Raw genomic sequence first — 15,744 nt, 5'->3', positions numbered from 1 at the left:
ACGAAAAAACCGGTTATATACATTACTGTTATGTGTATATTACAGGCATAATGACACCGTTTGCCAACAAAGATTAATGCATGTTGAACTTCTTTTGCACCGTACATCACCGATCGTGCTAATCGGAGGTGCGGGGGAAGGACAACAAACTAAACATGATTTGGTAGTGAGTTGAAGCTGATCCAGCGCTTGTCTTGTTTAACCTACAATATTTAAAAACCTAGTATTATATTTTAATGTAGCACTCTTCAGTACCTCGGCATACAAACATTTGTAAGCCTAGGCTCAAAACAAGTCCCAAATGTTGCCTCACCCCCATTTTGGGGTACCCAAAAGCAATTTTTTTTTTTGGATTGTGCCAAATGTCAGTTTTCTTACCCTTCTATAACACTATTACAATTCACGTCATTCACTTGTTCACTCGCGTACTCAGAATTGTATTTTTATGCAAACTTTCATTCCCGATGAGGATGGTAGAGGTATTTAAAATGCAGCACTGGTGGCTACTGAGCCTTGGAGCTAAGGAAATGCCAAATGGGTCGTCAGCGTAGCTTAATGATCACTTCCCCTGTTGGAGTAAAGAAATAACGAGATGGTTGACTGTGATAGAACTGAAAGGTCAGCAGTGATTGAGCCTCAGTTGTAGACTCACGTGTTTTTAACACATGCGTGATCACTTTGGAAGCGTCTCTTGTTCATTGCGATTAAAATAGCTGATATTCCTTGCCATTACACGTAACTCGATATGTCATTGTTCCATTGCATGTTACGTGTTCTTAGCATGCGTGATTACCATATGGGTTTGATTTTTTTTTACATTAAAATCAGATTAAACATTCGCATGAATTATATTATTGTACAAGATATTTAAATACGTATTAAATCAACAATTTGAAGACCCTTATTAACCTTGTAGTAGCAATGCGGTTTTTTCTAATTAGAGCAACTGTGTACACATATTATCATGCATTGTTATACTTCATGGTAATGAAGCAGCATAGCAAGGATGACAAAATAGGAAAATTGAAGTGGTATAATTTAAAAGTTTCTGATTACATTTCGACAAACATGCTCTTTGTAAATAGTTCAATATTCATTATAAACAGTGGACAAGTTCTTAGATAACACAAACATCTATCTGAAGAGCAGAAGCTCTGTTAAATAAAAAGTTGCTAAGGGCAGTTAGTGGTGCTGGGGGAATGCAAACAGCAGAAGCTGCCAGACGCCCACCATTTAAAATTATCTGTTGAATAATTTCGTATCAAAGAGTGTTCAGTGTAATTTTTTTTTGATGTCACATTCTATGAGTGTTTTTTGCTGCCCTATTGTAGAATGTACCATGTGATCTGGTAATGGTATCGTATCGCCAGTATATTACAGCTTGAGAGTAGATATATGGATAATATTTTCATAGTACGCATTCAGCGCTCCAATATATTTTATTGTAGTTTTGCCTAAGCCTTGGGCAATCACTGTAATTCAAAGGGGATCCTTAGAATTGGATTTCATGCCATGCTGGTCACCTACATTAAACAAAATATGGACAGCAAATTTAAAAGTAAAGAGCATACAATGAAAGTCCTTTGTTGCAGTATATTCAAACGTGTCATCCACATGTGAAGGCATCACATCAAATGCAATATACTGTAGTTTTGTTTTAAAGTAATGATAAAATTACACTCGAAAGCATGAATTTTTCCATAAGCATAGGCTGCTGTCATGATTAATTTGTTAAGAAGTCATGGGCCAGATATTGCCCTCCAGTCTTGCTTTGTTACCATGGAGTCCAACGTTGTCAGATTTGCACCACCAGTTCGGCAGGATGTATTTATAAGCATAACACGCCATCTCCACATCTTACTTTGGACCTTTACTCGTGCAAACCACAGACTTAGCTCTGAGAATGGCTTCAAACAATTTATACTTTTAACATTTCTAAATGTGCATTTCATGGACCGTCGCATATATTTCACCTGTTTTTATATATATACATATTGTTTTATTCCGAATAATATGGCGAATCATATTGAGCTTTTTAATTATTTATGTGAAAGTCACTGCATCCCATTGATCGAACGAACGTGACACGTTGGCTAGAGTGTGACACTCACAATCGGAGTATTGAAAAGTTCAAATGCTAGTTATGGGTCTTACTCAGCCCACCATTCCTCCAGGGTAAACAAAAGTATTACTGTGCAGTACTACTTCATGGGTCATCATGGGACCTCCTTTGCCAGTACCAAAATATGAGAATAGGTTTTCCCCTTTTTTCTGGGGAAAACCTATTCCTATTCTATTCAGTTTGGTGTTTTAACATCTCAACACCTGTTTTGTTTCCAGAAAAAATGTGAAAACCTACTTCATGGGTGTTTAGCAGTGGTAGTCATATGCAGGGCCACAGAGAGTGAAAGGCAGGTAGGTGTACGAGATCTGCCATGGGAATGGGTGATTACAACGGAGGACTGGTCCACACCTTCGATCAGCGCGGTTGGCTATGTACGGTAAAAAAGAAGTTCAACATACATACATGGTCAGGGATGTGACTGGATTCATTTCTCTGTTGTGATAACTTTTGTTGTTCTGTAGTGCCTTTTGTTTTTGGTGAAATTTTTTAAATTGTTTATTCTTTTTATTTTCTGAGGCTTGTAATTTGCTTGGTAGTAGCTATATCTATAGGGTTTTGGCCCTTAAATAATTAATGTACAGCGTTGTGGGATGCAATTAGCATGAGTTATGCGATATAAAATTGTATTATTATTAAAGACCCCCAATGGAGATGAACCCCACTCCACTGTTAGTTTCAGCAGGCAGACGCTCGCTCTCTGACAGCGAGTACGCATCGAGAATATTTGCGAAACAGCGTGTGCAAGGCGCCCCGACAATTCAAGTAGGTAGGCATGAAAGGGGTTATGCTGCTGTTTTGATCCTCATTATTTCGAGCTATTAAGTTACACTCACACGAGGAAGCAGTTGTGCCAGCTCGTGTTGTGTTGGCACAGCATTTACCGTTTGTCTGCCCTTTGCAGCAGTGCTGTACTACTCATCACGTTTAATCAAACATCAGATAATTGCCCTATTGTTAGAGTCTGTTTTGTCTTCATTGAAGAGGTTCTTGAATGCGCGTCCAGATGCGTTGCTTTGCAGATGTATGATTTGGTGCATTACAAGTCCTGCATTGATATTGGTGGTGTTGCGTGTTCGCATCATATTTCTTGTGGGACATCACATCACAAAAGGAGGCATTACATTTAGCGTAGCTATTTAAGCGTCACCAGCATGATAAACTCTATTTGTTAAGTCACTGGTGATATGCACACATTCGTAGCAGAGTGTATTCAGCTGTGCCATGGTGCTTTGTATGTGTAGTGACATTGAATGAGTCACTGTCGCGTGTGCTGCTGGGAGATTGGTAGACAATGGGATTGGGGGTAGCAGCCAGTTCTACCAGTTGGACCTGTAGGCAAGGCACGGAGCCCTCTGGGGGATCCAGAGGGGTGCGGGGGCCGAGGGCGGAGCCTGGCCACGCTGGGCAGGATAAAAGGCGAGCTCCGACTCACAGTCGGGGCTGCTGCGATCTGGAGGGGAATCCGGTGTTCCGTCGTTGTCATTATCGTTGTCTTTGCCCTCTTCAAGCTGTGGGTCTGGCAGCATTTTGGCTGCCATGACCCGGTATGTAGTTATCCCCCAAGGCTGTAAAGGCCGGAATTTAAGAGTACCTCCTACTAGTGTCTGTGAATTGGTATACTACATATGTGTTCATATTCTTGGTTCTTTCGGTAAAGTCACGTATTATTTCCCTTCTACGTGACTTTACCGAAAGAACCAAGAATATGAATCCCTGCAGTCACGAAAGCTTTAAATCAAAATGTACATGTGTTGTATAGGAGAACCACGTGGAGATGGAAATTACTATTAGGGCTGTTTTCGTTTATTAAACACTTACATTCAGCACTCAAGCTCACACCAGGGGTAGGTGCTCTCTATTCTTGGTCTTTACCCTGGACCCCCGAACACTGTCGTCCTACCTTTGGCTGTCCCGTGGGCTCTCTCACTCGGGCCGGGGCTCGTCCAACACCGCCCGGCAACGAGGAGTGAAGAACCCACTCCCTCTCAGCCGATCCTCACTGAATACTTGGAGCCCTACTCTCGGCTATCCCCTTGGCTCTCCCACTCGTCTGCCCCGGATGGGGGTTCAGCCAACACCGTCTGGCGACGAGCGGTAGAGGCCTCCTGCAGCCGATCCTTACTCTTGGGCTCCCACAACGGCCACGCCCTCGTCACGGGGTCCCCCTTAATTACCCCTTGGGCGGCTCCTCCCCCTAACTCGGACCCGCCTTTGTTCCCGAAGGTACCCCCTTACAGCACCCGTGGCATGACGTCATCCTCCGCTGTCAACGTGCTCGCACCTCCCTCTGTATGCCCTCTCATGGTTGCTCGCACTACTCCTCTACATATGTACTTGCATCTTATTATTGCAAGCAACCTTAACGGGCACTTGGCATTTAACAATTATTTGAACCAAGGTGTTAGATACATGAGCTTACTCCAGTAAGCCAGACACATGGGACCTACATTTGTCCCTAATGCTTAGGCCTTTGATCATAATTGCTATTTAAGCTAGTTAATCCTCTAATTGTGTTAAGTCGTTAAGAATTGGCTCTGCTGTAGGTAAGAACACGGTTTCATGTCTACCAAAACTAGTGAGCATTGTGACCAATATATTCTTTATAGATGAGGCCTGTTACCTGTGAGGCAAAAATAAAGTATATGGCAATGTGTAGGGTTTAACAAAGTGACCTTACAAAACACACAATGTATTTGATTTAAAAAAACGTAATTCATTTATATATGGAGGTGAGTACATGTGACCTATCTGGAAGCAATCTTTGTGTGCAATTTGCAGGTAGTAATTTGAGGCCCTTCCTTGACTTTGTTAGTACTGTACCTAGTCAAATATATTGTAAGTGACATAAATTGAGTGCAGTGTACCTGCACAGGAAAGATATCTAGGATGTCAGTGTGCTTTTGTTGCATACGTAGTCTGTAGATTCTCTGCAGCACAGCTCAAAATTGTATTGTGATTGTCTCCACAGATGCAAAATGTGTGCTTTACAGCATGTAAAAATGATGCACTTTCAAGTTGACATCTAATGTACTCAATATTACTTTGAACTTAAATTGTTATAAAGTAGAATGCTACTGTAGACAAACAGGCACATTTTTAAAAGACTTTTATATTTGGCGCGAAACAATTCTGATATAAAATTAACATACGGATCAGAAAGGCTTTGAAAACATCAGGGTTTTAAAGCTTACATTCGATCTTTTTAATAATAAACAAAACTATATTTCAATGACAAAAAACTTTTTTTAATCCACACACAGGCTTTATAGAAATTATGTAATCGTGAACAACGTATGTGATGCAAACCATAAGACGTTGAAACATGACTCCTGATTGCATGCATTAACGTGTTTACCGACATTTTTTTTATTATCAGGACATTTCATTACAGTATTTAATTTGATGGTTTTATAGTATCGAGTGCGTTATGTATTTTAGGCTATGTGCGAATTAACCCACAGAATTACATGACTCAAATATACCCCTTTTGTGATCCATGCTACAACAGAGGTCGATTTGAACAATGCTTATATCAGTTACTAGAGCATTGTGGGTGGATCACAGAGTGGTGAAACCTACGTGAGACAACCAAATTATCAGAGCTACACAGAGTAAAATATCGCTTTGGAATATATTTATTGCTCTGAAAGTAAAATTTACAGCATTTTTAAATATACTTCGTGTTCACAAAGACCTCATTTTTTGCGATGCCTCAAGACATCGAAAGCCAAAAGTGTGATTAAAAAATTTGCTCGACCCAATTATTCACCTTCACAAGCGTTTATATAGCTTTGGCCGTTTTCCAGTCTTTTAAAGTGTGTTAGAGTGAGATGGAAAATTAAATAAGCTCTGAGAAATGCAGCAGTACTCTCACAATGTGAGCAAAGCTGCCTCGCAGCTTGCCATGATTAACACAAAGTTTCTGAATCATGTGGTTCACCTTCACTAATTAAGAGAAAAAATAACATCACGATCTACTTACACTTTTCAGAGGATGAGTATAATCCTTCAAAACCTTTTAACGTCATTAGTTAAAATGCGAGAAGAATGGATTGCATTTTGCTTAATATTTGGAAAGTGAATTATTATACTTAAAATAATAATTGCAGATCATGCACAGAATGTAATGTTTCAGATTCTTATACATACTTGGCTTGGATAGCACTGGTGGCAGAGTGCTTGTCTCATAACCAGGTAGTGAGATCAATATCTCTGTCAGGGTTAATACTGCGGTTAATCAAATACAAGTCTACAATGCTCGTCATATGGATGCTCCCACGATAAGAATATGGCATTTTATACCATGTAAATGAATATTCATTTCGACTTGCACTGAGATGGCTACGCGTTATGATCATCAGTTGGGACTGTTACTGGTAGGAACCACCTGGTTCCACCAGCCCACAGGGGATTATTGTCCATCCATCCGTCGTGCATCCAAAAATGGGAGGGGTCGGGCTGGGTGGAGAGGGGAGGGTGGGGAGGGTGGGGAGGGTGGGGCTGGGTGGGTGATGGGTGGTGGGAGGGGTGGGTGTGGGTGGTGGGAGGGGTAGGTCTGGGTGGGGCTGGGTGGGGAGGGGCTGGTCACCCCGTGGTGCCCTTATAAAACTCAACGTTTAACCTACTCACGCCGGCTTGTGCCCACCCTCACAGTCGGCCATATTTGCGGAATACACCACGCCGCCGTTGACCCTGGCCATTGAGCGAGCAACCCAACGTTCCTACCAGCTCCCTCCGCAGGAATGTGTTTTTGCACGTGCTCAAATGAATCCTCCCCCTGTTTTCACAGTGCGTATAGAAGGCACGCGGTCTACGATTTCTGCAGAAGATGACATCGCTGATGGCAGTAGCCCTGTTCCACTAGCCAATGCGAATGGAATCGGCAGTGGCTGCCCTTTCCCCGAGCAGCTGTCGCACCTCGCCGATGCCTCGAACAGCAGCGCTTCTCAAGCAGCTGGACTAAGGTGTGCAGAACTCTGTTTTATACTCGCATTACACAACCACAGCGGTAAATGTAAAACATTTATTCAAAAACATTACCGTCATCGTTCTTGACAAACGCTGGCTACCAGCCCATTTATTCCAACCACCACCAATGCACTACCTTCAAATATAAATTCATCACCCATTATTAAACAATTGTAACAGGATAGAAGTTTCAACTGTTCAATTGCTGGCAACATATTATTTATATACTTACGTGTTTTCTGTTCGTGTTATAGTTGTTTTAGATATACATGTATTGAGATGTTTTATTAATCATAATTGCATTTTGTTGTGTTGTACATGGACACGCTATGGTGAGCCCTCCCCTTTATACAAATAATGTACCAACATATAGCAAGGTCTCTTTTTTCTATTTCTTGTTTTAATTAACACACCATTAGTTAGGAAAGGTTCTTTGGAACAAATCAACAAACAAAACGTTAGGTATACACATTCACAGCCACACCAGAATATTAAATTAGTCGAGAAACATTGAAACTCCCGTGGACATTAATCCACAGCATTTGCCCAATAATTGCTAACAGAGGTTGTCCGATAGGTTGGCCTCTTCCATCAGAATATTGAAAGTCCACAGATACTGCATGGACACCGATAGAGATGAACAACATATGAGCACGGATACATTTTTTAATTGACTGACACTGAGAAACAAATTTTATTTTGACCTCCACGTCTTAGCTCCAGCGACGGCACCGTGGACAAGGACACCGGTCCAGGCGAGTTTCCACCCAGAGCGGTTCAGCGGAGAGAGAGAGCGGCCACCGGCGCAGTCAACGGCCAGGGCCACGACGGGGAGTCGGAGGAAGAGCGTGCCAAGCGGCTCCTCTACTGCTCGCTGTGCAAGGTGGCCGTCAACTCTCAGTCGCAGCTCGATGCCCACAACAAAGGTGGAGACGCTCGGGAAAGACACGCGCACCCATGCCGAAATGATGCCTTTAGCGAGCGGGTGCTTGAGGACGCCGGGTGTTTCGATGTTTGTGTCAGGTGCAGCACAACGATTGTTATCAGTCGCCTTTGCAAGTACGTTTGCTCGTACATGAAGCCGTCAACTGGATTTAAAACGTATTGACATTGGTTTATGATGGCTCGGCAAATCCATACAATAGAAGTGGCCTGATCTGTAGCTCCAAATGTCCGAAAGGCCTGGGCAATCTGGGATTGTTCCCGGATTACTAAAGGATAGGAAGAGCACATACAATGAGGTGTTAGATTAATCCGACCATCCACGAATAATATAAATAATGATGAAGATGACGACAAAAATTTGTGATAACCATCATCCCTGCTCCATTACATTGTTCTTTGTCATCATCCATTGCCATCACCGCTAACGCCACCACTCTCCGTGATAATTGGTGAAGGGTATAATGGTCATCATTCATCACCTTCGTGATCACCAGTCACTGCCACTCTCTCTGGACATCGCCCAGAGAGAGTGGCAACGTCACACAAGTCAAACAGCACCGGCCACTAGACACCATGTGGGAGATTCAGTAACAAATCATGAACATGGAACAAAAGCTGAATTGGTGTGCAGAGTAACACAGACAGGTGCATGTTTGGAATTGCACTGAAAGACACGAGGATAAAACGCATCGATAAGAAACAAGCGTGATTAGACATCGTATTGATTTAAGACGAGCGGGCTTGGGCAGAATGCATCGTCATGAGGGGCTGATGGCTGTTGGCTATAACCAGTGATGTGGGGACGTGCCTGAGAGGAGATGAAACAATGAAATCAACTCGTGTGCAGGAACTAGATGGATTGTTACATCACAAGACCATGCGATGGCCACAGCTTGTGCAGGACATCATTCATCAGTGGATAGATCATGACTGCTGATGATGATCTCGATATTCTTTATTAGAGGGTGAAGCTAGACTGCTGTTTTATTCTCTGTTATCTCTGATAGCAGTCGAGTACAGGGATAGAGAATGCACATAGATAACAGAGTAGATGTGGGACAGACAGAAGCAGAGGTCCACCGACAGATGGATACAGAAAACATCAAGAAAGCTAAGCCAAGGAGAGACGTGAAGACTAAAACAACAGAAGCAAGAATAATAGGAGCAACAACAGAAATATTTGTGTGTCTCATGGAGCCTGGCGATGCCATCATTCATGTTCATTGGGTGTTAAGTGGTCCAGCCTCATGTGCGACGATTGTGCTTGAGGTGTGTTAAATACATCGTAAGAAACGATGTCGTTGTAAGCAACAGAGCGGGTGAGTTCTATGCTCTTGTCCTCGACCCAAGTGAGAAGTGGGTGTAAAAGTATGTGTACCCACGTTTACCCTCGACAACACTGCCCACTGCACCGTAGCCGACCCAGTGGGCTCTTGGCGATGCCACACAGGCTGCTATAATGACGCTATGTGCCTTTTCAGCCCACGGGTGCCTATTTGGTTAGAGACACTTTTGCAAAACTGCTCTAAATTCAAAACGTGCGTATCAGCCTTGAACAAAAAAAAACCAGACAGTTCATGCCAATTTTGTATTTTTATTATTACTAATATAATACTCTTTGGGTCTTTCGGTAAAGTCACGTAGATGGAAAAATAATAGATCACGACGTTTCGATCGCAACACAGGCAATCGTCTTCAGGTGAGAGAGAAAGCTACTGAAACAAGGTCTTATGTAGGCCTGAGATGGGAGTCCCCTCAGGGTAAGAGGGCGGGGCTAGAGATGGTCTCCCTGAGGCTGTGGAAGTGGCCATTGTATTGTGAGAGATTAGCATGTCAATGATGTTTCGGTGGCAGATCGAGTCGGACATCCAGCCTGTCAATACAAAGACTTCCAACCGAGTAATGCAACTCAGAGTCAGCTAACATCGGCAGGAAGGATGGAAACATCACAGTAGGTTAAGACTTTACCTGGTTAATCACGTCCTTCAAATGATTGCTCAATTTGTACCCATCTTCTCAGTTGAAGTTGTGTCTGTGTTCATATATCTGGATGGCTTCATGGACAAATCTTTGATGATAGCCAGTGGGTTTGCATAGTACCTTCGTCTTGGAAAAATCTATTTCATGTGAGCCCACAGCCAAGAATGTGTGTTCCGCGCATGACGTCACTCCACATGCACCCCCCTATTTAATTATCATTAGTAGGTGACGTCACTCCACATTGGGTAACCCCATCATGAATAATCATGAGCAGATGATGTCCCTCCACATGGAGCTCCCCCCCTAATCAATAATCATGAGTTGATGACGCCACTCATGTGGACCCCACCCCCACCCCCTCATTAATAATCATGAGCAGGTCATTATTTTCGATTGAATATTTTAGATGAACTGCAATACATTAGCCAAAAACAATCATTGCCTTATTGTTCACGTTAGGTTCTAAGCACAAGATGATGATGGAGGCTCGTAATGGCGGGGGTGCCATCAAGGCTTTCCCCAGGCTGGGCTCTCGGCCCGCCTCCTCTGCACAGGACAACACTCCGAAGGGCTCAGGCCTCCAGGATAAAACCTTCTACTGCGAGATCTGCGATGTCCACGTCAATTCGGAGACGCAGCTCAAACAGGTCAGTCGCTCAACGTTCACTCGTCAGATGGGCGAGTGCTCGGACTGCTTTGTGTGCTCTTCGTTTACTCCATTAGCCCACATCCAATGATTGTTTTTCAAAAGTGTTTTAGTTTGTGTAACTTAACTCACTGGCGTGAACCTTGTTATTGTTGTACGAAGAAGAGCCATGGGCCGGAAATGTTGCTAATTATGTATGTTTCTCCTATTAAGGCAAACTTATTGATCCTAGGACACCATTCAAAAAAGTTAGTCGGTTCACTCTGTGCTAGGGCACCCATTCTAAGGTTGCAAGTTCACATTCTGGTCAAGGGTCGACTAAGCTCAGCATCCTTCAGGTGTGGTCAATAAAGTTAATTCTCTACCACTTTGTCGGACCTATTATCCAATGGAGAGGCGACTGGTCCCTGGAATAGGACTGCATTTTCCACGATTGAATCCAGATCGTGATTGTTATATGAGAAACCACCAATGGCTCATTTGAGCATGGGTACATAGACCGACCTTTGTTTAATAATTAATTAATTAGATCGAAGAGGAAACATGGCATGATCCTTATGGCGGTACCCCGGGGTTCAAATAATACAAACTGGCCGAGGCAAATAAATATTTTATTTCTGGGACACTATATTTTTTCCAGGGGTGTACTTAACTCCGCGACTGGGGTACCAATAAATCCGAAATCGGTGCCACTCTGTGATGTCGAAACGCAGCGAGGACGATTGCGCTGACACCCTGAACACTCGTATGCACCATAGTGGTGCATCGTGTACAGCTTGTAGAGATGAGTCGATTGCCGCATCGCCGACTATCAACAGACTAAAAATGACTGCATCACGGACATTGTGAGAGCCGGGGTACTATGGTACCCTGGGGTACCGCCATAACGTTCACATTTCCTTTTTTTCTATAACTACTTTTCACTTCATAAGGTTGGGTGTCAAACCTGGCAGATACGCAGTGCAGACTCTTTAACTGAAGAGGAGTTGGTTTAGCTTTGTGATAGTGGGTTAGGCGGTAATGCCACAAGGCCTAATAGATAAGAGTGCGTTGACGCAGCTCGAATAGGCTTTGCTCCAGGTAATCTTGTAACTTGAGATTAGGATGTTACATCTCAGCACGTACCGAGATTGTACAGTTAAACACTGTTTTAAGGAAATCGTTGTCTATCGTGTAGTTTTTAATCTATAGTGTGTTCCTATATTTCTCATCATAATCCATCTTCCACAGAAAACTGGAAACAATAAGGTTATCACCGGACATTTCCCTATCGCTCCCAAATAAAGCATGTAAATGACTGAACTACGTGTTGTGGAGTTAAGACGTTTAAAAAATATTATCTTTACGATCAAAACATTGTACATGTTTTTAGTCGAATAAATATGAGCCTTTTGATGTAAACGCTCAAAAGAAATACGTTTAATGTGTCTGTGCAAAGCATATTACAAGCCGAAGACACAAAGACCGAATAGCAGGCAAGCCCATTAAGCCAAAATTCTCTCCTTACAACAAGATTCAAGGACATTCCAGCTCAGTGGGGGTAAGTCCACCAACATTTTCTATACATAGAACAGAACAAAATCACAGTACGGCTTGTTCATCATTATACACTTCCTAATATATACTAGCATTAATGAGGAACAATGAGAGGAAAGTATGTGGCTCTTGCCAAATTCAATGTCTTGTAGTGTGCAAAATTGTATGTGTGTAATTTAACGTGTCATTTGAAATTTGAATAAAAAAAATAACAACCCCCAATGATTAATCTGTTGCATTTAATATTATTACAATGTTAACCACATCAACAGCTTCAGCCATGATTGCATCTTGATAATTTTAACTTCAGTATATAATTGCGTTTTAAAATGATTGCCATTCATCGGCTGGTTGACCAATTAAAATGTTCTCGTGCCGTTCAACTTTCCTGACTGAGCCCTCAAGAGGCTAAAGTCTCTTTATTGAGCTGCGAAACGGCAGAAGCAATCCTCTACCCAATTATAAAACTGACGCCATGCATTCAACTCCCATCGCCTTGGTAAACCCAGAAGAATAAATGAGTACACGAGTCGATCGACAGGTCACAAGTTTTGGAGGAAAGATCCCGACCCTGACGCCTGCTGTATATTTGGAGTCTGCACGTTCTCCCTGTGGTCGCTTGGATTTTTCTCCGGGTCATCCGGTTTTTCCCTCCAGATTTTAAAAACATGCGGTTGGCAATACTGTATTTGGCTGCTGTACATTTCCACGTGATAAGCCACTTCGTTGAGCTATCATTTGTGGCCATGTTGCATCTAAAAAAAGAGCTATATAGCTCCGTGGGCTTTACCTGCTAAAGTAAAAACATGTTTTATAGTTTAGTATAAAAAGTGTGGGTACTTGCACCTCTTTCAAGATGTCTGGCTAGGATGGAAGAGTAGGCCAAATACCCTCCAGCAGAGCTGCTCTTTTGAGCTCCGTCTAGTACAGGCCCTCGAGTTTATATATACACACATACATTGAAAATATTCGGCACTTCATTGCACAACCCCCCCCCCCCATTTCCCTGCAGGGAAAACTGCCTCCAGGATTTCTGCCGACGTCCCTCGCGGGCGTGAGGGATCCACTGGGCCTGCACGGGGCTCTTGGAGCCGCGGCTCCACCAGCCTCGACCCTGACGTTCCACGTGGCGGCAGCGGCTCCTCCGCAGCTGTTGCGTGCCGCCCCAGGGCCAATCCGCAGCTCTCACCGGTCCATGCTGTTCACGCCCTACTGAACCCCCCCTGCCGCCTTCTGGAAGCGGGCTGCGAACGGTCAAAATTCGTTTTAAACCTTTGGGTGGCCAACCTCCTCAAGTACAAAACTACGTAACAAAAAAAATCCAGGACATGTCAATGGAAAGAAGAATATGTGAAAATACTAGAGGACGGGAGAACTACATGTCAATGCTTTGTCTTGAGTGGTGTATTATTACTATTATGCAACTGGCAAAAAGCTGGACTTTTAATGCCCTGGGGAAGACTTGCGTATTTCCCAAGACAGTTACCTCGACAGAGAGGGTGATCCTGGGACAACCAGGACAAGTGGAAACTTTATTTAAACTATGCCCGTGAAGCAACCACATCGGTGTTGTAAAGCACAGTACACGTGTTGTGGTTTTTACAGAGCAACAGTGATTACAGGCAATCGTAATTGCCTATCATTGCTTTGGGTTCCCCCCCCCCACCCATAGTGTCAATGGTGATAACAATGCGCTGTAGTGATGGCTTGTTGTGGCCTCGTCGATGGACCAATTGTAGACAACTATGATGTGACGTTCCTGCTCAGATGCCCTTATACCCCTGCCATGTAATCACTCTGAGAAGTGACATCAGGGTCAGTCAGTGATATATTGTTTTCTACTTGAGCCTACATGGGCTCCTTAATGCGTTCGACCTGGTCAAGGTGGCCATACACGTAAATGGAGATAATACAAGCAAACAAACAAGGTATTTCATAGACATATGTAGGCTACCATAATGTCATTCAAAATTTACATTACAGCAGACATCAAAATAATAAAGCAAAAACACACAAAATAAGAGAAGAAATAAAACCTGAAAATTAATAGTAACCGTTTTTAAATCTTTATTATATTATTTATAATGTTATTCCATCTTTTTTATTGTATATTTATCTTCACTGTCATCATCGTTATATATGTTTTAACGTGTGCTATATTTGTCTTACTTGCTCCTTTGTGTTCAAATATGATTCCACATCTTTGAAAAAGATCCTCCGTATAGGCTTGACAGACTGTTGAGGCTTGTGCTGTTAGCGAGCACCTATGAAGGCCGGCACGGTACACAAGGGGGTGGGTGGCCAGCACCATGCCTGACCGCTTTTTCTCCCCAGTGACGATGAATTTACACACCGCACCAGGTACTCATTTGAGGCCGAGTCTACCTAGGCGAGGCCCAGGCCCGGTTCAGATAATCATCACTTGGGTTGCCGGGTTCGTAGCGCAGCAGCTCGCAAACTGCTACACTACCGCTCCCCACACACAGCCTGATTGGTCAGCTCTGTCTGCGTGCAGAGTGCCAGGGGTAGAACAACCTTGCTCCTTAACTACCTTATGACTGTAATGGTGCTTCACCCATTTCGTCTGTATGGACGTATGTATGTTGCACTTCTGTCGCACCGTACATATCCAACCGTGCGAATCAGAGATGCGGAGATCGTCTGGCGAATTGATGGGAGTTACTATGTGAAACACAAGCTGTGCATTAATTCGGAACAAAGAAGTCGTCATGCTAAATGAACGTTGGGCACGACTCGTCTTCATTCTCCAACACCAGCGGTCAGCAACCAAAAATAACAGAAAGAGCAATTTATTTAGAATTTGGTGGGGGTGGAGGGAAACCCCTCAATATTTCAAGAGTCGCAATGCACCGTGTGGTGCAAGGCCGTAGCTATGGAGTCAACATTGGGGAGGGGACCAAATCTTCCAGGGGGTCTGGGGGTCCCCCCCCCCAGAAAAAAAAATCTAGATTTGAAAACGAATTTCCTGCCTAAAATATAAAAAAAAATCACTAACATGGGATGGACTTTTATTTTATTTTTTACAATGTCTAATAGTGTATTGTAATACATTGCTTTTTTTACTTTTTCTTGTTTCATTGTATGTATTGGCAGAGATTAGGGATTAAGAAAGTACAACCATAACCACAATCATATAAACAGAAATCTATTTTATAGCTATATATTGGGGGGGACATTTTGAGCATCTTTGAATATTGGGGGGGGGGGGGGGGGTGGGGTGTATCCCCACCCCCCCCCCCCCCCCCATATATATTATAATTACGGCCTTGGTGTGGTGAATACGAGATGGTGGGTCCTTAATAAATGACGTCACGAAGCGGCAGTCCTTAAAGAGGCACATGCGGCTCTTGGGGTGGACGTTGCTGACCCCCTGTCCAACAGAGTTGATGGTGGAATGTCTAAATTTTAATTGCAAAGACAACTTATTTTCAAAAGACAGCCAGTCTCTTGACAATCAACAGCATGGCACTTACGTCATTGACCCCGTAATAATATCAAACAGAGTCGATCCCTGAATGACTTG

General features: G+C 43.2%; 1 protein-coding gene across 1 annotated transcript in view; it reads left to right on the top strand.

Annotated features, from left to right (window-relative positions):
* LOC144729302 (zinc finger protein 385D-like) overlaps window positions 1-15,397 on the top strand; it is an 83,514-nt gene extending 68,117 nt beyond the window's left edge. The window contains exons 5-9 of the mRNA XM_078609462.1: window positions 6,915-7,089; window positions 7,811-8,019; window positions 10,478-10,665; window positions 12,103-12,204; window positions 13,213-15,397. Coding sequence (XP_078465588.1) covers window positions 6,915-7,089; window positions 7,811-8,019; window positions 10,478-10,665; window positions 12,103-12,204; window positions 13,213-13,416 — 878 coding nt within the window. The 3' untranslated portion in view covers window positions 13,417-15,397. The remainder of the gene's footprint in view (window positions 1-6,914; window positions 7,090-7,810; window positions 8,020-10,477; window positions 10,666-12,102; window positions 12,205-13,212) is intronic.
* Window positions 15,398-15,744: the final 347 nt, after the last annotated feature.

This window comes from Lampetra planeri, chromosome 2, assembly GCF_965212315.1.
Source record: "Lampetra planeri chromosome 2, kcLamPlan1.2.h2, whole genome shotgun sequence".
In the NCBI taxonomy this organism is placed as follows: domain Eukaryota; kingdom Metazoa; phylum Chordata; class Hyperoartia; order Petromyzontiformes; family Petromyzontidae; genus Lampetra; species Lampetra planeri.
Note: the sequence above shows the minus strand (reverse complement) of the source record. Positions and strands in the feature narration are given on the sequence as shown.